Source organism: Oxyura jamaicensis, chromosome 3 (genome assembly GCF_011077185.1).
Source record: "Oxyura jamaicensis isolate SHBP4307 breed ruddy duck chromosome 3, BPBGC_Ojam_1.0, whole genome shotgun sequence".
NCBI lineage: Eukaryota > Metazoa > Chordata > Aves > Anseriformes > Anatidae > Oxyura > Oxyura jamaicensis.
The window spans coordinates 27,202,099-27,227,528 of NC_048895.1; the positions used below are offsets into that span (position 1 = coordinate 27,202,099).

General features: G+C 33.4%; 1 protein-coding gene across 4 annotated transcripts in view; it reads right to left on the bottom strand.

Annotated features, from left to right (window-relative positions):
- Window positions 1–25,430, bottom strand: part of KIF6 (kinesin family member 6) — a 170,137-nt gene that overhangs the window by 76,539 nt on the left and 68,168 nt on the right. For all 4 annotated transcript variants that reach the window (XM_035323279.1, XM_035323277.1, XM_035323276.1 and 1 more), the window contains 3 exons: window positions 23,329–23,434; window positions 22,314–22,455; window positions 20,135–20,347 (listed from right to left, as the gene is read on the bottom strand). In XM_035323279.1, the coding sequence (XP_035179170.1) occupies window positions 20,135–20,347; window positions 22,314–22,455; window positions 23,329–23,434 (461 nt within the window). The remainder of the gene's footprint in view (window positions 1–20,134; window positions 20,348–22,313; window positions 22,456–23,328; window positions 23,435–25,430) is intronic.

The window sequence follows — 25,430 nt, forward strand, 5'->3', positions numbered from 1 at the left end:
GCATGAAACTTGCTTAGCTCTAGACTAAAAGTAATATGCGGTAACAGCTATGCTTTTATAATGTCCCCAGATTGCCTGAAAGAAATAAAAAACATTTGAGGAATTTCATGAATATTACTCAAATATTTCTGGAATTCAAGTAAATACCCTTGTTGATTCCCCTTGAGCGTAAGAACTCATCACAGAAAATCCAGAAACATTCATAAAAAAACAACCAATAGGATTCTAACAACACATCTGATATGTCAAAGCAGTATTTTAAACTCTCTAAGGCTTAACTGAAGATGTAATTTAGAACAGGAAAGCGAAGTTCCCCAGCTACTACAATCACTATTCCTAAAACCTCACCAAGATAAAAATTAATTCAGCTTTTCGAGGAAGATTCCATCATAAATTGACCATAGAGGCAGGAAGTGCATGTTACCCTGTAGTTGTGGGTTGCTTAAGTCTATCCTGTTAACAGTAAGTTTTGCTGTCATAAATATCTGCATTCAGCAAAATAATCATTCTTCCTCTTTATGTGAAGCAACCTTTCCCTATGAAATAGAAGTCAGAGAGCAATCTGATACTGCAGTGTGGTAAAATAAAGCCTAGGATTTAGCAACATGTATTTGTTTATAATATTTTGCAGATTATTTGTTTTCCAGAAATCTATCAGTGCATCGTTAGCGATTTCTTGACCATTTCATGTTTTGTCTTATTAGTGGATGACTGCTGCTGGAAAAGTATTTAATCTTTTAAATTCCTTTAGCCTATGAAAGATTATAGTGGTTACAGATCGCTTACTATTAGATGGATATGTACACAATTATTTTTTTTTTGGCATTCCCAAAACTAATAATATAAATTAAATTGAACTAGAAGCTAAATTCCTTACCCTGTAAATAAACATGCATTGCCCTCCCCCCCCCCCCCCCCCCCCCAAGTACATTCATAGGAATCAGGGAAACAGCTAACATATGTGCATACAAACAAAGATAAGCATGGAGATGCAGCTCTTATTTCTTCTTTCTTAAAATGTACAAGTAAAAAAAAAATCACTGATAGTAGAAGACAACCTTCTATAAAACATGTGTACAACTGTAATATAACATGTCATACATTTCATATCATGCCATCACTTAAAAATGTTCTCTACAGTGTCTGCTCCTACTAATTTATTTTCAGATTTTCAGCTTTAGTTATTATGACTATAGTCTTCACAGTATATAAAAAGAGAAAAGAAAAAATACAGTTCCTCTTATGATGCCTAATGTATATCAACTGTATTAAAATCAAGAAAAAAAAAAGTCAAGTAATCTGGGTTCTTATGCATCTTTATAATTGTCTTTTGTTTTTGTGTTTCTAAAAGCTCTTGGCTTAATCAAAACCAATGATATTGTTGTCTCAGTGATGTCAATGGCAAAATTAATTGCTCACAGAGGCAGGATTTACCTGTTGTCTGACTCATTTAAGTATAGAGGTTTTCTGAAGAAAATTCACTGATTTCAATAGCTATGCTAGGGAACTTCACTTAAGAAATAAAATCACGTCACGCAAAGTATTTGAATGAAATTATATTTTATATCAGCACAATTCGTACTGAAAAGCTGCCTTTCAATTTCTTTTCAACTTAAATGTATAACCAACTGAATTATATTGTGAATATGCTAAGGATCAAAAGACAATTTTCACACTACTAATCTCAAAAGACAATTTTCACACTACTAATCTCTGTAGCTAAATCTGCTTATGTCAAGACATAGAATTAAGAATGTTTTTGCCCCTTGCAAATCTGTGTTGAAATAAATGACTATCACTAGGAAAAAAAAAAAAAAAAGAGTAATTTTTCCTTAACAGCAAGTACCATACATTTATCAATGGCTTTAAACTTCTTTGCTTAAGATCAAAATGTGACCATGTATTATGGAAATTCCTTGTCATGCAGGCTTACTTCAATATTAAACGTGCTGTATCTTACAGCCACGAACACTCTCATATTAGGCTTCAGTTAATCAAATAAACTTGCTTGAATTTTTCTTACAGCATTCCCCTATGTTAAGTCATTTTGTCACTTCTAATACAAAACTTAATCATTGTCCTCCTGTTAACGCTGGCCATCATTTAAAGCTGATGCCTGTTTCTTTATGTACACTTAAAGATTGAATAAATGTATGAAATACTCTGAACTGCCTCTTGCCAGAGCAAAAGCTGTATGTAAACGGGATAAACAAAGAGGTGATCAAAGTAGGGAGGTATTGCAGAGGAAAGGATTCATAATGAAAAATATAATCATTCTGCTATGCTGAACTTTCCAAATTCAAGCTGAGTACTTCACTCTTCTTTCTTTTACTCAGCAAATAGACATGGCTGGGCATGAAACACATTTGTATGCATCTTACTCCAAGAACTTACAATAAATAAAAAACATATTATAACCAGAAATGTTCACTCATGATTTCACAGAATTTTAAATAGTCAACATAACCTAGATTTTCAACAAAGCTTCCCAAACAAATTATCTATCAATAAAGAGAACTAATTTCAAGAACAAATATGTTGCAGTAATGCTGTCTGAAAATGAAGAGCCAAGACTTCCAAAGTTTTATATTGGTTTCTGCTTCTAATTCACTGTCTTACTTTCACAAATCATTTGATCTGCTCCTCAATGCTAGAAAAACAAGATTTTGCACTTACAGATGGCCTTTGAACATGAAATCTCAAAGTGATCATGAAATATAAGCCAATTTATTTTACAGTTGAGGAAACTGGTTCAGAGAGATGAGGTCACTTGCATAAGTTCACAAATTTAGTAAAAAATAAAGGCTGAAATAAAAAGCAGATGTCCTGCATCTCACTCTGGGATCTTATTCAATGCAATGCATTGCCTTCATATTGCAATGTAAAGCTGAATTGTTTTTATTTATAATTTAGACCCACACAGCAGTGGAAGCACACAAACAATAGTGAACACAAAGGAAAAATATGATAAACAAAAAGAAAATTCCTAAATATCCAGTAAAGAATCAGAAACATACTATGACAAATGTTAACAGAAGCTCATACATTATTCAGGAATATTCTTACTAAGGTGTTCAATTTCTTTAGAAATAGCAAGAGTGCCACAAGTACTCAGTGGGCACACCTGCAAACATGACAACTGTGAAGTTCTTAAGTGACAACTCTGAATACATAATGAAAAAGTGAACACTACTGAACATCAGAAGAACTACAAAACCAAATAACAGATGATTACATTAAGAATAAAATATTGAAAGAAATATCAAATAGAATTGGAAGTAAAAGCTTCCACTGCAAAACAAACTTACAGTAGCTGCTATTTATGACTTTGCCATTTGGGAAAGGTATACATAATGACTACCTATCTTTACTCTTGCCCTAAGTTGTGCACTGAACTGCTTCCAAAGTGTTTTTCTTGTGCATATACACATTAAAAGCAATTTTTAAGAACTTGAAAAAGTTCTCCATAAATCAACAGTTGTACTAAGTTGCTTCATGTATTGTCTATTAAAACACAACTAAATACGTTATTGAAGGATACATTAATTCTCCATTATTTGTGTACCTTGTAGCATTTTTTTTCTATGACATTAAGATTTCTTCTGCATCGTATTTATTTTCCTCTATAAAATTTCGGATTTTGCAATACTATTTCTGAGAAAATTTAAATTTTTTTAATATTCCCATTTGATGCCTCACAGTATGACTTACTGCTATTAGATTTTTCAATGCAATGTTTTCTCTATTATCATTTCTGAAATAGCCCCTAATTTGCTATAACCCTTTAAAAAGCATTTGATACAGAACAACTCTTGAACTTCTGCTTTTCAAGCTTCTGAAAAATATCTACAATTTGACCCTAAGGGTAAGAGCATAACAACATGAAGGCTATACTTATACTATAGGCAGCTATCCAGAACTGTGAGAAGGTTGCAGGCACTGTTATTGAAATATTCAGGATATTAGCCTGAAGAGAGTAGAAGAAAAAAAAATAAAAATAAATATGTGAAACAAAACCAGCAAGTTAGACAAGAAAACATGAATTTTGCAAAGAATAAAAAATAGCACCTGAGCAGCCAGATAAAATTTTGATATATTTAGCAGACTACATTTAATGTTACATCAACTCATGTCTCCTTTTAGGCTGAAAATTATACCTGACATCTATTCTTTTTCCATTTTTCTGGATTTTATAGCAATAAATATATATGTTTTACTAAACCTCTGGTTGGTAATAGGCATCTATAACCTGTGTGGTCATACAGCACATTCTCTTGAATCTTAACTACTTTATGTTTGCCTTGCCAATAAGCAGAAAATGCCAGTTATGCTCAACATATTTTTTATAGTATTATTATATAAAGAAACTATCAATTTTTTTTTTTAAAAGGAAAAAATACATGATTCTGTTGTGACTATACCTAGAAAAAAAAAAAAAAAAAGTTTGATAATTTGAGCAAAATTCTTTTCAGAATTTTTTAGTGGTGATCTTTCCTCTACCCCTTAACATCCCTCTTTTCACTTTCTTTCCTAAAGTCCACATTTTGCAAAAAAAGCAGATTCCAGGAAATGAAGTTACTTGTTTGGATATAACTGCCAAAGCCACTTCCTGTACGCATTTGGCAGAAATGCTTGGGTAAAAAAAGCCTTATGACATTTTTCAATCCAACCAAGATGGGCATTCCACTCAGCCACACAAAAACTAAATTTAGCTCTAGAACTGTATGCCAGTGGTATATATTGTATATATATATTGAGTGTATATATATATACTCAAAGTATAAAAGTCCAGTAATATTAAATTCAATTGTACATCTGTCAGGAATAATTGAATCAAACAGGTTCCAAACAACAAACACTCACTACTGCATCAGTGATGTGCTATCAGCTATTATTCCATTTCGGTGTTTTGTTGTTACCCCTCTGCTCTCTGTAGTACCTAGGATGTGAATACACTATAAAAAGTAACAGAAGAAAAGTCCGCAAAGAGCCCACTGATTGGAACATAGCATAACATAGTTATTCTTATATTTGGTATTGACACTATTTATGCTGAATACAACAGTAGATAGAAAAAGAAAATTTTATGGAAATTTTAGTTTGTTGGAATTTGTTAACAGGTGCTTCACTAAGCTCTACCTTGCACAACCCCTGTAACAACAGTTAGTTATTCAGCTGTGATAGCATAATTCTTCTAAACAAACTGATTAAAGTATCTAGAATGGAAAAAAATAATCTGTAATAAATGTGGCTGCTCTCACTCCAGATCAACTTCTTTATCTTAAATACTAAAAATTTGCTTAAGGGATCACTATTAGGTATAGAGCAGTTTAAAATTGTAACACTTCTTTCTACAGCTCTCCTAGTTTAATGAAGTTCCATTAAATCTCAAATGTGCCACAGCTCAGGTCCCTCTCTTTAGCCTTTACGTTCTTTTTTTCAGGGGGTAACTAAGAACTACTAACAAGATCTCCCATAGGAATATGAAAGCATATATCTCTTATTTGTCACCCTTCGATCTATTTCTTCCTTCTAAAATCTGGTGAAAGGCAGATTTGGACAATTGTGGGAAGCCAGCACTACAACACTGAGTCACACCATAGGAAAGTCAGCAGAAAATACATTTCAAACAATGGCTTGACTACAGATCTTACTTTTTGTAATAGATGCCATTTCTGGCAGAGTTTCCTAAATAGGAAGGTCTGTCACGATTACATTATTTCTAGGCCAAGAGCTTCATTTCAGAAATATCAGTAAAGAAAGAATACTATACAACTGTGCCATCACTTATATGCAACAATCACTTCTATTTCACAGACAAGCAGCTACTTTTTACTCCAGATTCAGTTTCTAAATGGTTTCAAGCTGTAGCCCTATACAGAGCACAAAAATTAATCGAACCTAGGGCAAGAAATGCATGGAGCAGCATAGCGAAGTCCTTCATTTGGAAAAAAAAAAAACAAACAAACCAAACACACTATACATCCAATGCTCGTCAGTCATAGATGAAAACATACTTATTTATAGGACGTACTCAAATGAACTTGGAGGCTAAAAAATTACAGTTGTATCACAAACCACCAGAAAACTTCCTCATCAAGAACGATACGGTAAGCTCTGAGTAGTTCTTCAAGTTATTCCCATAATGTTACATGAAAGTTATCTATATTGAGATGAGCATGCTAATTCTCACTTGAATACCAACCTCAAAGAAGCACATGACAAAAATTTTAATTAAAATCAAATCAATTACATTCCAAAACACAGTCTTAATTGAATTTCACTCTGTAAGTATTTAGAAAGTTTAGAAACTCTTATCAGGGTGTTTTTACTCTGAAAATGACCTTAAATGTTTACATCCAGCTTTATTTCACTTAAATTCACTCAAAGACATACTTAAGAACATGAGTGCAGCCTGCAAAGATTCATGAAGGAAGTTAGGAATGGGAAAGAGATCCTTTTGACTTAACCTTGCCTCTTGAAACAGTAAGGATAAATGCATAAAATTTCTAATTTGCAAAGCATGGAAACATTAATTAATGTTCAATATGCAACAGGGAAACAACAAAATGCTTACATGTGCTGTCTCAGAGACGCAAATACAATTACTTCTTTACAGAAGCCCTGACAATAAATCCTGCTTGGTTTTGCAATGATACAAAAAAATCTTGTAACTGCCTTGGACTTGTTGTCTTTCTAAGAGCTCGTCTGACTAGCACTCCTAGCTTTACAGGTTATGCCCCAAACTCTAGGCCCCCACAATGGCAGGAATTAAAAATATTTTGTGCTAGACTCAGTGGATGTTTTGGGCATCAGGCCTTGACCTGGCAGAAGCTGTTGTGCCCAGAAAATGAGCATGTAAAATGTCTAACTATAAATATGAAAGTTATCATTTTAAATGCACACATGGTCCTTGAGAAACCAGGAGACTGATCACATACATACAAAGAATTAACATGGCAGCTAAAAATTGGAAAGAATATTTAATCTAATATACTTATATACTTTAGCATTTCAATTTAACACTAAATAATAGACATCAACATGAAAATAAACAGAACTACAACCAGTCTTGGTGGCAGGTTTTACACTTTCCTGTGAAATGCCATTGGAACTGAGGCAGGTATTTCCAGCACTTTTATGTCCAGGGTTGGGTGCTACTATCTGATTTGGCAGAGGCACAGGAGCATGTCCTTAGGACATCCCTGTCCAGGTACTATTTTGAAGTAATGATATGATTTTTTTTTTCTTTGAGGAATACAACGTTCACGGGAAAAACAAGTGATTTCAGCTGTTTAGGAGTCAGAAATTACAAAGACTTAATATGAAAAAAGAAATAGCTGTTTCTGTGAAGTGTTCATGACAACAGAGAAGGATTAGAAATTCTTATGAAAAAGAAAAGATAGTATAACAAATAGAAAAGATAGTCCAAAAAGAAAAGATAGTATAACAAAGTTATGCAAGCTATTAAGGAAATTTAAATATAAATTACTACAATGAGATCTCCTGAAAACATGCATAGACATCTGAAGAATACTTGGGAGCATTAGTCAATCGATGGTAACACAAGGCTGTGAATAATATCATAGGATATGTTTTCTGGCTGGCTGTCCTCTGGAAGCAAATACATCGTAAACAAGGACTGGAAAATACATTTCATTTTATTCTTAGAGAAAACAGATACAAAGACACACTTTTGAAAAGAAAAATTTCTTTTTAAGAAGAAAAGATTTTTATCAGTTGGAGACATCCTGTATAATACCTTCTGTATTATGAAAGGTTACTAGCACACTGACTTCATTATTTTAAAGACGGTCAATTTGAGATAGAATTAGAGTTACCACTTCAAACTTTATATCCCTTTCATCAAAATTTTATACCCATCTAGTTTTATATGCATTTCATATGATATGGCTTGCAAGTCATTCCTTTCTTTCTGAAATTACCACAAGATCCCAGTAAATGTAGAAGGAAAAAACAAGCCTGAAAATGTGTGAGCTAAACAGAGTGTTAGAAAGTATAAACCGATGCAAAAAGAAGATACTATTACGGTTGAAATGTTCCATCTCTTCAGTTAAAAATTTTACAAGTTGCCTGTATTCTAAGAAAAGCATATATATATACATATATATACACACACACACATATATACATATACATATATTTACTCTCATGGATGCCAATAAATCTCAGGCCTCACCTGGAGTACTGTGTCCAGTTCGGGGCTCCCCAGTACAAAAAAGACAGGCATCTCCTGGAAAGAGTCCAGTGGAGGGCCACAAAGATGATATGGGGCCTGGTGCATCTTGCCTATGAAGACAGGCTGAGAGACCTGGGTCTGTTCAGCCTGGAGAAAAGAAGACTGAGAAGGGATCTCATCAATGTTTATAAATACCTGAGGTGTGGGAGACAGAGGAATTTGGTCAACCTCTTTTCAGTGGTTTGAGGGGACAGGACAAGGGGCAACGGCCACAAAATTGAGCACAGGAAGTTCTGCACCAACACGTGAAAGAAATTCTTCATGGTGAGGGTGACGGAGGACTGGAACAGGCTGCCCAGGGAGGTTGTGGAGTCTCCTTCTCTGGAGATATTCAAGGCTCATCTGGACGCCTACCTGGGCAGCCTGCTCTGAGGAACCTGCTTTGGCAGGGAGGTTGGACCCGATGATCTTTCGAGGTCCCTTCCAACCCCGCACAATTCTGTGATCCTGTGAAATCAGTTCTAACTTTTACAGTGAAAATTATTAAAGCCAAAGACCTAATAATTTCATACTACTTCTGTGATAAACCATACTCTATATGTTTGTACTCTCTATACTGAGACACAAATATGCAGAAACTGGTTTGGTTTATATTGAGGAATAAGCAGAAATGAGACAGTTTCTTCCTAAAGTAGTGTGCAAATAAGTATACAAAAAGAATTTAAATCTCTCCATTCAGATTTCTGGGAAAGCATATTGTTAGTTCCAGCATGATACCCTGATTTTCTTAAAGGCTTCTATCCCAAGGTAATAGGCTAAAATGGAAGGAGAAAACAGTAGTTACAATGTAATATGTGTAATAAAATAAAATGTAGATGGTTTCAAAGAAAAGATTAAATTTTGCTTAATTTTGAATTCAGGTCTACCAAAAGTATGCTGAAAATCAGGTAAAGGGCTCACGCTAGGAGTAGGATTATTTGTACAAGTATTTGGCAAAGTACCTGAGGGGGGAATACTGTCCTTCAGCAAATGCTTTGCTCAGTTGTCAGCATATGACACTTCTATAAGTTCATTTACCAGAAAAATGGGAAAAACTAGTTAGGGAGAGAAAATAAACCATAAGCACTGTAGTATGATAAAAAGTGAACATCTTAGAACTTTGTCATGACTAGGTACTGTCTTTCGCCATACCAGAGTCAGATACCTGGTTTGAAGAACTGGAATTACACTTAAATGCTTATCAACATAAGACAGTTTATTTAGCTACACCATGTCAGCTACAGGAGACTGACCATAATCACCTACATCACAGCAACCTTTGGTTGCACACAGGTTCTCAAAGAACCACTTTAGCTTTTTCTATAACTATATATAACTAGTACAATTTTCAGATTTGCTTTCATTTACTGGAGTGTTAGACCAGCTCCTACCTGCCTCTGCCAACAAAATGATTAAAGACTGTTATCAGTGTAGCTCAGTTAGTTGTTACAACTAGGTATCTCAGCTATAGGTTCCAAAGACAGGCCCTGCAATGATTATCATTAAGAGTTTTTACCTGACCTATGAATAAGAACTACCTGAAGTTCACACTGAAGTCAATAATGCTCCAAATTGTCTCTTATTAATCTAAATATTACATAACCCCTCGCTGACATGGCATTATTCTTTTAAAAGTATATTTCTGAACCTACAGGAAAAGTGGCTGAAACTGAACAAAACAAAGGCACAGTTACAAAATAGATGTTCCAAAGTTAAAACTGCAAGAGAGAAAATGATGTACTGGGGAGAAGTGAGCTGTACAATTTTTTATTTTTTCAGAAAAAACATCCTAAGGTTTAAGAGCCTTACCGACTTACAGAAGCACAAAACTGGCCTGAAACATTTGTATGAATCTTATCTTAACCTGTTACATGCATTACAAATATCAGGAAGAAAAAAAAAAAAAAAAGAGGTTGGTGGGACATTTCCAATAATTTCTAGTTTGGGCTTATTACTGAAATATCTTTAGATTTGTCTCTCAAGGCATTATCTGTTTTTGTTAGACCAGGACATGAAAAGCCATTTTCAAGATTAAATACACCGATGAAAGCAAAACAGAACTCTTTATTTTATTCTATAGCAGAATTAGTACTATCTGCACAGAAATAACTAAGATTAAGCTAATACGATGAACTTCTAGTCTTTTGTATTAACCATATGCATAGACAATGTGCATGCAGTGGCTCTATTAAAAGGCATATAGTCACTTGGGACTGATGTTCTTAATAATAACAATATGGAAGAAGTTTCACAGATGTATTTGCCAATCCTGACACTCAATATATAAAGGAATTCAGTCACCCTTCAAGTACGCAGAAACTTTCAGGAGCACATTTTACCTCTAAAATATCAAGAGTTGAAGAGGTTCAGTCACAAAAAGTAAAAACATCTTTAAGGAGTTAGTCTAAAGAATCTAATATCATTTTTAGGCAGCCAAAATATGGCTAATGAATCAGGAAGCCAAAAAAGATTTGAAATAGTAGAGAACTTCCAGGGAACACTAGGTTACATTTCAGCAGAGTAATCTGGATAAGAGAACAGTAAACTCACATAAAAATACTGGAAACTTTCCCCATCTAAACAGACTCAAGAGGAAGGCTGTAAAAACTGCCAAAAGCATCTTTAACAAGGTTCCAAACATACGTTCCACATCAGAAGAGATTCCCAGCTGAAAAGTGGAGAGAAAAACACAATAGGCATCTTAGACAAACTAGAAAACTTTTGTAAAACTAAATAAATGTGGGGAAAGAAAAAGCTGTTGATGGCCATATAAGTGGTAAGTGGTTTATATAACAGCATTTTCAATATATAAGACAATCAAGTTTCAACAGCTCCAAAAAATTAATGGCAATACTCTAATGATCCAATCCCCACTCTCATTAAAACTTTACAACTTACAAAATCTGCCTTTGATGTTGCAAATGGAGATTTGCAACAAAAAAAAAGCTCCTTTAGCTCCAAAAAAGCAAAATCTGGGCTTCATCTCCTAAAAATAACTCCATGTTCATATTTATAAACACTTAGTTAAGAGGACAAAAATCCTAACACAGAGAGCTTTATCATAGAATGCCAATTGCAAGAGCTCACTTAACTTTAAATCAACAACATGTATTTATATTTCTTTGTAACAAGGAATAGTCATCTGTTGTTGCTTACATGGATGTTTCTAGAGCCTCAAACTTCTTAATCCATTCATTTTTTACTGTTCACTAATCTCAGTGAGTCTGATTCAAAGTCCTTACTCAAGCAAAACTCACAGAGGACTCACTGTGAATTCTGACAACAAAAAGCTTTTAAAAGCCACACAGTTAGAAAAACAGATTTTGAAAAAGAAAACAAAAACAAACAAAAAAACGCCACAAGTTAGTCAAGACTCCTATAAACAGTTATCTCAGTGAATAATATGATAGTCTTCTTCATTTTTACTGCATACACTGTACATTTAAAGAAAGCTATTTTTTTTTCCTAGAAAGTAATTCTATGAATCTTTTATTTTTTATTTCACAAGATTAAAAGAAATAAAACTCTGATATTCAAGACAGAGATACCAAACATGTGTAAAAGCACATGACATATTCAAGAAGACCATTAATCACCTGATCACATGCTACAAAACATGTGCTTGAAGTTAGATATGCATTCATATTTATTACAAGAACTGGAGCAATAAATATTTTATCTGGTGACTTGAAATACCAGAAAATAAGTTTGTTAAACTTCTCAGAAGTACAACCCCATAACATTGTTCAAAAGCATATGCCGACTAAAAACATTTAGATATTTAAAAAAGCCTTCAAAATAAATTTAGCAAATCTTAGGCAATGAAGTCAGATACTTCCTGCTTGGTCCTTAAACTTGGCAATAAGAAAAATGTACCATAAATAATCATTCCATATTATAGAAAGCATACATAAGAAGTTAGAGACACAACATGTCTCTCTAAATATTAACAAAAGTAAATAGTAACAAAAGTTTAACAGTAGCGATGAAATATTCTGAACATCTAACTAACAGCTGGTAGAAGTTCAGCTGGAGAATCAAAGTATTTTTTCCTGGACCTGTAACAGAAGATATAGGATATCATTTCTATTCTCAGTGGTCAGAAAGATCAGTAGTAAGTCTGAACAATGTCCGAAAAGCATCAGTGATTAATTTGCTGACCAAATTGCAATAAAATAGGTACATTTGCTTGGTGACAAACAATCTCAGTCATGAGCACAGTGTCAGGAGTCTGTCCCCAGGTATTCCAAAGCATCACTGGACCCACAAAAGGCCCCAAGAAACATATACATTTGCTAAGCACTTAATTTTTCTGGTGGGTTGAGACCTGCTTTTTTCTAAACGAAAGACACAGAAGAGATTATGATGGAAAACCTCAGTCAATCCTTTCCATTACGGAGCTTTCTGTGGGCTTCCCAACAATAGAAAGAAGCTTTTCCCCCAGATTATTACATAAATACATGAAATAGCCAAGATAAATATTTTGAGAAGTCTTAATACAAGCTGAAAATATTTAGCTTTCAGAATTGAGCAGTTGGTATATTATCATCACTGCTTTCCCACTACTCATAATCACCATCTGTTTATAGAAACCATATCTCAACTTTCATTTTAAAGTCAACTTGTCAGCCATTCAGTGGGAATGCTCTTTTTCATACAAGCTTGCATACCACCAAGCAAAAAATGATCTTAAACCCTGATGGGGTTGCACAGCAGATAAGTTATCCACTGATCTCTAAAAAATCCCCATAACTTTTCCAATAAAAATAAAGGAAATGGTTAAAAATGGTCAAAACCTGATACTTTTTTTTTTTTTTTTTTTTTTTTTTTTTTTTGAGATTAAAATAATTCCTCTCAAACCCATCAGCATATTCCTGGGCCACCTGTGCTAGTGGGCAGCACCCCTGCCTGTGGCAAGGTGGTTGGAACTAGAAGGTCTTTAAGGTCCCTTCCAATCCAAGCCATTCTATGATATGCAACTATTTGAAGCTATCACTAAGATTTGTTGTGTTCTTTGAATGTCACAATATTCACACTGTTTTCTGGTAACCAAATTATTTATATTTCAGTAGAAAAACAAATCCAGTAGGAGCAAAAATGACATCATGTATCTCTTACACTGAGAGAATTATGCTACAAACAAGCAGAAGTCTGAGATCTATTTCAAAACAAGACTTATCTGTACAGAAAAAGTAAAAAAAGCATGATAAAAGTCAAATACAACACAATGTTTATCACTCCACTGACGTATATGATAAAGTCTGATTTTTTCTTCTTTTGCCAGAATTCTTCATACTTTGATTTATCCTGAAACTACCAATATATGGCACCATCTCCTGAGAAAGACTGTATGTAGTTCTATATTTGGGTTAGGATTTCATGTAAAGGATCTTTACAAGATATAAATTATGAATAAAACTAAATCTGCAGGAGAAACTTTACAATGAAGTACATTACTGAACTAAAAGTAAAAATGTTGAAGCCTATGTAAAGCTCAGGTTATTATGCCAATAATTTATCTTTGCATTTTCTGGAATGCTCATCTGAAACATAGATTAAATTCATAGCCAAAGAGCTATGTCTGTTTCAGATTTATGAACGGTATCATGATGCAGTAAATAATAGCAGATACCCAGCCCAGCTACTGAGTATGTTGGAATGTTGTGCACACTTACTCGTAGTTATGGATGTATAATTTAGGGTGTTCTGTGATTAAGATGGCTATTGAAAAGTAAGTTCTCCTTTTTCATGATATAACAGTTGGACTAAGATAAAAAGCTCTGGTCTGTTCACTCTAATCTAACTGTCTTATGCAATCTGTAAAAGCTCCTCAGTGACGGGAGCTGGCTTGCCAAAATGTCAGCAGCAGGCAACCTTCCAATCTAAACAGACAGTGTCGCACTGTTGCCTTACTGAATTAGAGGAGAATGATACCTAGCTTTCTGCCCCAGAAGAAGTCTCTTGGGATCCAAGAACAACAACTTTGATAGCATGCAAATTGGTATAATTTTTCGCTGAAGAATTCACTGCTGTGTAACCTATTGTCATCAGCAAAACCTAGGATAGGACATTACTAAGATGCTGTGTTTGTGTATTCCTCTGCTCTAATCACCACAGAGAACATCTTAATACAGGCTGCAACATAAACTAAAGAAACAGAAAACACAGCAGCAATGCACATGCCCAATTTCAGTCATTCTTATTAGGTCTGTTGGTATCAAACCTCTTGGCTGGTAATAATTTACTAATGATATTCTGAATATGAGCCCTTATATTTAAATAAGCAGTTAAAGACATAGCTGTTCAGAATAAAATCTGATTTAACATGAAATCAACTCTTTACAACTTAGTATTTATTAGCAGTTGGTCAATATGATACAGTGGTGCCCAAGACATATTCAGAATGCAAATCTGAGGTAACAGTCTTTGTTTCTCTCTCTGATTGTACAGTTACCATCATCAAAATCTGCTACTTAGATTTTCAGGCATATAGGAGATAGAGAAAAGATGGAATGTACATGAAGGTAAACAGTATGATACATATATCATACCTTAAAAGATATATTATCTGAATTTAATTTCATCTGAAAGGGCACACAAGTTCAGTGCAACATGGATTAAGAAAGTCACACATCTATGTGTCTTATATAGATACGGATCGGATTCTCCCACAAATATTTCACTAAACTAGATTTCCTAGTTTATTTTCAGAATAAAGAAATAAGAGGAAAATAGAAAGACCTTAGAGACATAATTAGAAACATGACACTAGAAATACAATTTTATATTGCATTAAATCAGACTGTAGAGTAGACACAACAGAATTAAAGAGAAAACCTGTAAACTAATCAAACCATTAAAATTGTTTACTTGGTATAGCCTACATGCTGTAAATTGAAATATGCATAAATGATATAAGGTATGGAAACTGTTTAAATGATGAAGAATAGCTTTAATATTATACTAAAGGCTCTACTTGGGAGTTCTACCTTGGCTCAGGCCCAAGCCTTTTCACACATCTTTAGCAAATCCTTAATGCCTACAGACAAGAAGACATATGCATGTAGTTCAGATGGCTTTTGAAAAGAATGCATAGCTTCAGAATTATGATTATTATTTGCAGGTTTGCAATATGTGAAATATGAAGCTCAAGTGAGAATGATACCTCATTTCCACTTCTCTTCTGTTTGTTGAAATGTCGGGACAGGATTCTAAGACAGGTCATCATCAAATTTTTTTCTGAAGTATCAGTCCTTGCCATGTCAAGTGCAGGAGATAAGGCCCAACAGTTAAGGCATTTGAGCTCACATACTGGATCCTACTTTATATTCAAAGATCACTGTTGTACATATACACACAATTGCTTGTATTGTTACTAAGGACAGTTCAAACGTGAGAAGTTGCTAACGCTTCTGAGATTCTTATTTAAAGACTAAAGAATAAGTGGCATTAAATAAACGACGTAATTATACTAGTCATTTGTTGATAAAATATGGATACTTTCTGCTAACATATTTCTGAGGTTATCAAAAGCTTTGTGCTAAGACGAAACAATTCTATTTAGTAAAAATGATTGTGACACCAAATCAAGTAAATTCTTCCTATAAAATAAAGTCATGATAATATAGAAAAAGTAGGAGTCAAAGGGACATCTTCAGCTGTTGAGTAATTACAAATGCAAACAAGCAATATGAGATTATTTTGCACTGAAATGGGAAGAGGTATAAGAACCAGCGAACAAATTCTAAACTTCTCTGTTTTAGAAGAAAAATTAAAAACAAACACACAGACATAAGACAACAGATATAAGATCAGTCTAGCCTAGTATCCTGTACAGTAAGTGGCAGCATGGCAGTGTTAGATAACTTTAAAGAATATGTGAAGTAACTACTGTAAAAATCCATTATATGAACTGCTGTAGGACTCACCCTGAGTTCTTAGCATTGGAATGGTATAAAACCTGAAGAAGCGATTTTAATATTCTCTCTTTTGAAAATCTTTAATATTTTTAAAGCTGTATTTTATCTCTAATTCCAGACTACTCACTGACATCTCACCATGCCTTTTGACAGTCTGATTATCCTAGAGTCAGAATATCCTAATTATATGTCCTGAATAGAGTTGGAAGGAACGCACAAGGATCAATGAGTCCTAATCTACACAGGACCACACCAAAAAATCTGTCATTATGATAACGACTTTATAATTCTTTCCCTGAACCACACATTTAAAATACTGCAGACCTTAAAAAAAAAAAAAAAAAAAAAAAAAAAAAATTTTTTTTTTTTTGCAGAAACCAGAATAACCAGAAATCTTAAGATTTCAATTTCTATTTTTTTCCCCAGTATTCTTTGGCTTAGTTCTGGTTCTTTCACGTGTGCAGCTCATGGTATGCAACTCCTGCCCATTTATTTATTCCTTGTAACCTCTCTCTCACTTATTGTCTACAATAATTTCTTTCTCATTCCTGCAGTCTCCTCCACAAAAATTAACAAGGTCAAATCCTGCTAAAGTCTGAGAGTTTTCAAGCAAAATAAAAACCATCAAAACTGATTACTAGTTCAATTACTAAGCAATTTTAGCCAGTAAGTGGCAATATTAAATAGTTCAACAGATATTCACATTAGGACACTGGTAAAAATCCCTACTTGCCAGCTTTTCTGTCTGAATTTTGAGCTGAAGATTCTGTCTTACAGTTAAAAATTATTTACCAAAATATGTAAAAAAGAGTATGCAGAAGCATAAGTCACGAATATGTAAAGCAGTTAGATATGATAGTAAATAAAGAAAAAATCCAACTATGCAACAGTTATGCCTACAGTTATTGGAAGTTGTTTTATGTGGGTTTTGAAGCTAACAATTTGCAAAATATTGTTATTTATTGTCATTTAGCTAACTCAGAGGATGTAAGGAAAGATAACTACAATGCTTAGCAGTTAACACATTTTAATTAACCACCATAAAAACTTCCTTACTTACACAAGCCATGCTAACTGGCCAATATAATTTGTATTGTTTGAGTTGCTGTTTCTGTAAAGTATTAAGCATGTACTTAATAAATCCCAAGACATTATTTACATGTCTAAAGTTAAATATATCTTTAAAGTCTTGTAAAATCATGTTCTACAAATGGTTTCAGTTAGTTCTGAAAATTTGGTATGCAGAAGAATATATATATATATATATATTTTAAATATTAATATTAAATACTGCTTTTTCCTCCTTATCTTTTTAAACTGACTGGCCTGAAATCTAAGGATTTGAATATTTATCCTCATCTTTAAGATGTATGAGTCAGTATTTATAACTTCTGGAGTGGATATCAGAGCATTAAAATAACATACCTGCAAATAACATTTTGCCATGAAAGTTGACCACTGCACTTTGCACAACTGGTGTTTTTTCAAAACATTTTCCTTCATTAAAAGATGGAATTAATTGGGTTAATCAAGTCTGAAGCATACATATATGTCCAGGTCTGAGTCTAATACAAAAGAGAGTCCTATCCCAGCCATTAGCACACAGAGCTGAGGGCTTTTGGCTGCCAAAGAATGTACCACTATATCTTTGCACTGTCAAAGCTTTATAATAAAAAAGAACTGTTATAACCATTTGAAATTTTATACTGCTTTGCAGCTAAGGATCTCAAAATAGTAACTTGCCTACAAAGAGATTGGGATGCTTAAGTAGATGCCCCCCCCCTGTTTTTAATGCTATCTTGATACAACAGTACTCTAATTTATAGTTTTTATCGTGGCATAGACTGCTTGTCCTAGTACTGGTTTTCTTTTCACTGATTTTTAATCTCTTTTTTTTTTTTTTTTTCTTGAGAGCCTTCTAGGTTCATTGTAGCTACAAATTGATTTGAAAAATATGTAATAGTCTGACTGTTCTTCAAAACCTTTAAATATAAGTGTTAGTTTTGATATGAAGATGTATTGAAGCTTTTTATTTTCAGAAACTTTAAGAAATCAAACAAAAGAAAGAGAAAAATACACTTATTTGTACATTAGGGAGAAAATGCTGTCATTCCCAGAGACACAAAAGAACAAGAGAGCACAGAAACTCAGTTATATTATTGGAAAGAGAATTGCTCTCCCAAGATCGGGTATCCTGGCAACACTGTATGGGTTGTATTATTAACAGTTGTTCTACTATTTTTTTTTTCTTTACTATTACATTTTTTACTCTGAAGTATTCCTTGAGCACCATAACACAAACATTAAGAAATAATGTTTTAAGGCATTATCGTTATAACAGCAATACATTACAGAAGATTAGAAGTCCTAATGCTGCCAACATTACGGGACTAGACTTGTGGCAGAACGTCAGGCCACTGGAAAGGACTGCAGACATATAAGGCCACTTACAATAACCTAGAAATAACTTAGTATTTATCTGTAGCCCTCACAGAAATATGACAACAAATTTTTAAAATAAATTAATTGTAGTGAAACTAATGGAGAGTTTTTATGTCCACATTTTGCATCTTGGTTGTTGAGGACTTTATTGTTTTCATGTCCACATGGAATATCATGGAATATCGGAATCTGACCCAAAGATGATTGAAAAGAGGAATGGAAAGAAGGGGATAGGTTTATAGTTACTTTCAGGATGAGAAAGCCATATAATATGCAATCCAATTATATGTAAAAAGTCTCATCTCAAAACAAATTACCTTTTCATGACAGAAGTCCATTTAAAACTCATTATCTTAACACGATAGGAATCAGTTACATTTACTTATTGATTAGCCAAAGAAAATACTTCATCACTGTAGCAGGTTCCCTGTGCCAACCATCTGTCCCAAATTATTCTTTTTTTTCAATGAACAGTACTTTGTATGTTTACCTAATAAATTTTACAAAACAGCTCAAGTAGAGTAAAGAATGAATAACAAGAATTGGCTTTACTAAGAGATCTTTTATCAGTTACATACGGATAAATAGTACCCATTTGCCGACAAAGGTATGGCACATGGTAAAACTGTATTCTGAGTGTGTTAGCTGTCTGAAATGAATGCATTATTTATCAATTCAGCTCTAACCTGCTTGCAAAGGATATGAGTTATTGAACCACTTCACAAATAGTTATTATTTGTAAATACATCAGAACAAGAATTTTAAATTTGTTCTCACTTACCAAGGTCTTGCTGTAGAAAGGTAGCATTTCAATAAAACTATTCACATGCACAAAAATGCAGTTATTTGTCATTTCTGGGACTAAGGCTTCAATTCACTTGATCATGTTAATTTAGTAATAATAGCAATAATCACAGTGGTTTATTAAAAGACTAAATAAAAAACAGATGTCTAAATAGCATAATATAAGCAAAATTTTTCAAGACAATCACAAAAAGATTTGTGTTTACAATTTGATATAAGAGCTAGAAGCATAATTAATGAAATCTCATTCTATTTGAATATAACATCTCCTAGGCTAAAAGATTGTTTATTGCTGTTTTAGGATACCATATGATTAATAATGCCTGCACAGAACTTCTTTCAATATCTACTGTTCTGGTTTAGATTTCCTTTTTTGTTTAAAGTCACTACCTCCAAATCTTTTGAGGAAAAATGTTATATCCTAATATTTTTTGTGAGTTATGGTCAAAAAACTCTTTTCTGAGAACAAATTTACTTGAAGATTTAAAGGCTCACAATTGAATTTATATTCCATTTTTGGAGGACTGTTCAACAGAGGATTCACATCAGTTTGTTAAAGCCATCAGCACCTTGAGAGGACTGTGAATTTAAATCCCTGAATTTGTAGATACAGAATTAGCACAATACTGCTGGTACTGAAAATAAAACTCTGGTTCTGTTACACATTTGAATAATATGCTGAAGATCATACTGAAATAACCCAATAACTGCTCACTTAATTAACACTAACCTGTCTGTCTGGAAAGAAAAGGCAGTCTGTTAAGTGAAGAGCTGAGATCTTTTGCCTCTTTCAGACTAAAAGAGTTAGATGGGGTCCACTTTTCTTCCAAGTTTACAGGAAGAGACTGCTCCAAGGCTGTAGAACCAGCAGAGGCAACATTAAGCTGGAAAAGAGCATCTTGTGTTTTCTTTTTTTCTTTTTTTAGCATACTTACTAGAATATCTGCAAGATACATTAAGGAAATCATCAAGGGTTTGTTCTATATAGCAAAAAATCTTCTTTGTTTATCTCTAATTTTTTTTTTATTCAAGTGTAACAAGGCACATATGGAAGCTCATTTGTGAATGTGAATTTGGAGTTGGGCATATTTTTTATAATCATATCCAGGCACCCTAGTTTTTGTGAAACAGCAGAATCATTTCTACTAAGCACTAAGCAATTCACACATTGACCACAATTGCTGATCCCATTCAATCAATCCTTGATAAAAATATTTACACACAAACAGAAATGAAAACTCCAATAACTCACTGACATTGTGTGACATCCTCTTTTTTATTCTTTAATTTTTTTAAACAAAGGGTCCAAAGAAAAGAAAAGAAACCCTTAACTTACAGGTAGATTGGCAAGAGTATCACATTTGTAACCTTTTCACAATAAGAAGGTTTACTAAATAGTAGAACAGGTATTTAGGAAATTTCTTCCAATAACACTACGTATCTATTAGAAGTATATTTCATAGAAATACATTTTGCCTGACAGCAGATAGAGGGCTTACCATGAAAATTGTATTTACATTCAACCAAAACACAGGACTTTGTATATATATATATATATATATTTATAAATGAACCACAGAAAATCTAAGTAGTCTTTGGAGAATATTATTAACTAGACTGGGTAGCAATAATAACACACTTTACAATTCAGTTATGATTGACTAAAAAGCTTCAATACTTCCCATCGCTTTATTACAGTAGTCATGTTATTAAATCTCTAATGATGATGTACTGTCACTTAGAGGCTGCATACTGAAAAATAGTTTTTTGTTCAAAGTTTTATACTTTTATATATCTCTTATGTGGATTTACCCAACATGCTTCTTCCTTGTCCTTCAGCAAACAAAGCCATATATATCTATCAAGTACAGGAGTATTTGATATAGGTGCTTTGTTTTTTCTCATTAGCAACTTCACACCAAATAAATCATTTATATCAAATGTTTCTGTATATCCAGAAGCATTTCCAGACCTGAAAACTGGTACCGAAATTGAGCTTTTTTTTTTTTTTTTTTTTTTTTTTTTAAGAAAGGATAATTCAGTATTATGACTAAAATTATTTGAAAGTGTCCCTTGGAATGCAAACATTTTCTGTGACAAAAAATTGAGAAGCTTTCCTGCCACCTCAGTTCAGACTGGTTACATGCTACATGTAAATGAAATAAAAATTAATTATATTTTCACATAAAAAAAAAAATCTGGAATTGCTGTATATGAAGAATGCAGATGAGTTTGCTTTTTTACTAATAACTGTGAAAGAAAGTATGTTACCTATAAATCTATAAGAAAACAAAACTGTTTTTCAGTTCTCTGCCACATTCAAATTTTACCCACAGAGTAGCCACAAAGTTAAGGACGTGGTGATACCGTGGTCTGCCCAAAGCTCTGTCAGCCAGCTAAAAATAAATCCCTACCTTCATGCAATGGTGCAGCTACACCTTTCTGCTGTGAAGCCCTGAAATGGACAAAGCACATCTGAGCAGTTTAATATTTTTACATGCAAAAGGCCTTTAGCTTTAATTTAATTTTTAAAGGTGCATGTTTTGTAAGGTAATAAATTTATATTTATATAGCATCAGAATTTCCCCTTCTACAAAAAGGTTTAATTTGCTTGAGGAAAGTGTTTTAGGTGTGGCTTTAACCACAGTATTTGGATCTTGGCTGGACCATTCTAAAGATAAGTGCTGCCTGAATCCAGACTTTTGGTTTGGGTCACTACTGAAATAAAAGCAGGTGCAAAGTATGGGTCCTGACACATAAAAGTTGGGAACTGAGTAATTGCTTTAACACAATGGGGTCAATAGAGAGAAATTCCTTTCATACAGCCCACTCCTATCTCACACACAGAAAAAAATATTGTTGCCACATCAGCTGAAACCCAAATATTATTTTTTCTTCACAAAGGATACTGATCTCATTGTCTCTTTGCTGCAGAAGTTCTTTCAGTTTTTTCAATTCTTCTTTTCCCACTTCTTTGTTTGTGTCTTTTTCTTCAGAGATGTGTTGTGAGACTGTTTTTTTACCAGAAATCTTTGAATGGTTCATTAGTTGCTATCAGAGGAAACAAACAAATAAAAAGTATGCTTTTGTAACCTTACCTCCATGTATTTATTTTGTAACCTTACCTCCATGTATTTATTCTGCTCTGTAACTGTCTAGCTATGGCTGCAAAGGAAAAGGCCTGCCTAGACTCTTGACAGAACAAAGTCATGTCACCAGTTGACTGTCAAGTTATATGCATTGCATCAAGCATTGGGCAAGTTGTATTAGTTGATTTTCACTACCTAACATACAAATTACTTTACCCTTTCTACACAAACTCAAGCATTACAGTGCTTTCAGCATTAACAATACAACTAACACCTAATTATTTAAAGACAATAAGGTCAGGAATGTATCTACTATTACATCAGAAAATTATATCCCCAAATACAGACAAAGTTTATATTACCTTCTATTAATTTCTCTGTTGTTCCTACTTCAAGTGTATCTTTCAACAATTTAGTGTTTACAACACTATTATGACAGTTAGTGTAATGGATTCAAGGATATGGTATTTTTACTTTTATTTTGATCTCTTTTGATTTAATTTGTCAAAAATACAGACTCCATAGTGCTCTGAATATAGATGAATATATCTATCCATTTACAAATAACTTGTAATGGGTTTATTCAAATAACTTGCAGTCCTCTCTTATAAGTTACCACATGCTGAGATCCTTGCTGGGTTTTCTACACAATTCTGCTGCATTTTTCTTACTAAATTTGAAATTCCTAACAGTCCTCCCTGCATTGCACAGTTTGTTTTACCCTTTTCCAATGCCTCTCAACTGTACTGCATTTCTTTTGACTCTTTTCAACTGCAAATGCCTTCAAATAATTTTCAGTCCCAGATGCACCTTCACCTATGTTTAAAAGAAATACCTTCACATGAGAGAAGCAGTACTTGATCTTGCGCATGTCTGCACCAATATCCAGAGTACTTTCAGGATCATTATCTTCCAGAAACGTTTCAATTAATTTATCCAACCTGAAAAGACATAACATTTTTAAATGGAAAAAAATCACAAACAAGCAGACAACTCTTTAAAGAATTTAAAGATCTTTTGACATTAAGAATTAGAAATTAAGAATTTAAATTAATAATTTAAAGAATTAAGACTTAGAATTCAATTAAGAATTTCAAGATCTTTTTGACAAATCCTTGTCAAATTCTGATTCACCAAGCTGACTGATATTAGCAGGTTATTTCCTTCAATGTCTATGCAATTACAGTGTACTTTTGTGCCTGATATTACAACCTGGATTTGATACTGGAGATTCTACAACTGCATATTAAAAAATACTTGCATATACTAATGCATAGTTTTAGAACTGAAAGCAATGAAGAAGTAATCTTTAGTTCTTCTCATTTATTTTATAATCTTCCGTTCTCCTGCCATCTAATAATTAAAATGATCTAAAGCCTATCCTCTCAGAAAACATAGCAGATTAAATTTTTAGAGGCTTTGTGCACAGGATTTTTGGTATCTACTGTTATTGCCAGAAGATAAAACTATTTATTTTTATGTTACAAGAGTCAGCTGATAACTTTCATATATAAAATGGCTTGCTCCAAATACCATGCAGAACAATTAATTTTCGATGCAGATATTTATGTTTCTCAAAGACCTAGTGTTCTTCTGATTAATGGAATGTAGTCAGCATTTTATTCTCTTCTAATTTATACTTATTTAACAAGCACCTGACAACATCTTTGTAGGCAGAAATAATTCTTATTTCAATAAATCAGTCTTCATAAGAAAATCTGGCACACAGGAACATCCTTCTGCTCTTCCAAAAACAAATTAAAATACCTAGACTGGAAACCTACACAAGCATAATATGCCATCACTCTGAGCTGGATGTCACAGCTGCAAGCATGGAGTCAGATTTTCTCTTGCATGCTTTCTTATCACCTCCCTGGGCTTTGTATTCCAGGATGTATGACAGATTATCCTCAAGAAAACGGATGGAGGACCTCTAAACCAAAATCAGCCCCTAACCGACTTACTAAGATATGTTTCTGGAAAATAGCAAGTGAAAGTTTGAACTCCGTAAGCTGGGTTTTGATTAAAGGCCCATGCTTCCTGACAAATGCTGTAACCATTAAGGTAATAGGCAAATGGTGGGCTACAATTACAGTCACATGCCTTGTAAATAAAAATTCTATGATTTTAACATTTTTTTTTTTTTAGGTTACTATCCTCAGAAGATGATCTTAGGTGAACCTGAGTGAGCTGCTGTATCTAAAATAATTGCATCTATTGCCGAAAGGTCAGAGAAGAGTAGTTCAGAACTATCTCTGTGCCTAGCATTTTTTTTGACTAGTTCTGTTCAGCTCCTCACATAATACTCAAGCCTTCTGAATATCCCTTAATAGTCATTTATCCTCTTCAATTACAGGATTGGTAATATTATTGCTATTTGATTATCTTAAGCATTTTGCTGTAACTCCATAACCAAAATTTTAGTCATTATAATATCACAGTATCTAAAGCTGACTCTAAAGTAAGTGGTTGGCAGATTGCCCTACTTTTGAAAACTTCTTTTACTAAGACTTGTTGCGTTACTGTATTGTAGTAACAATTCCCTGTGAGAAGATGAAACTCTGAGATGCATTACAAACAGAAAAGCAAACAAACAAACAAACAACATATTCTTTATTTTTAGAAGAAAAATGGAAAATAGGAACTGTATGATAGTATAACATAACAGACAGGTTTGGTTATTTTTCTCCTCCAGATTTTACCATAACAAAGTGCCAATACTCGGAACAAGGGAAAAAGAAGACAGCAAACCCCTGGTAGTTTCTGATAAACTCTGTTTTCCCATTTTCAACACTTTATTTAAAGAACAAGAGACAAATACATTGTTTATACCAGTCATTGTATTTGCAAAATTAATGACTTTTGAATTTATGGAACACCCACTGAAGACAATGTGAACTTTACATGTGGAGGGCTTAAAAGAGAGGGTATTTAAAG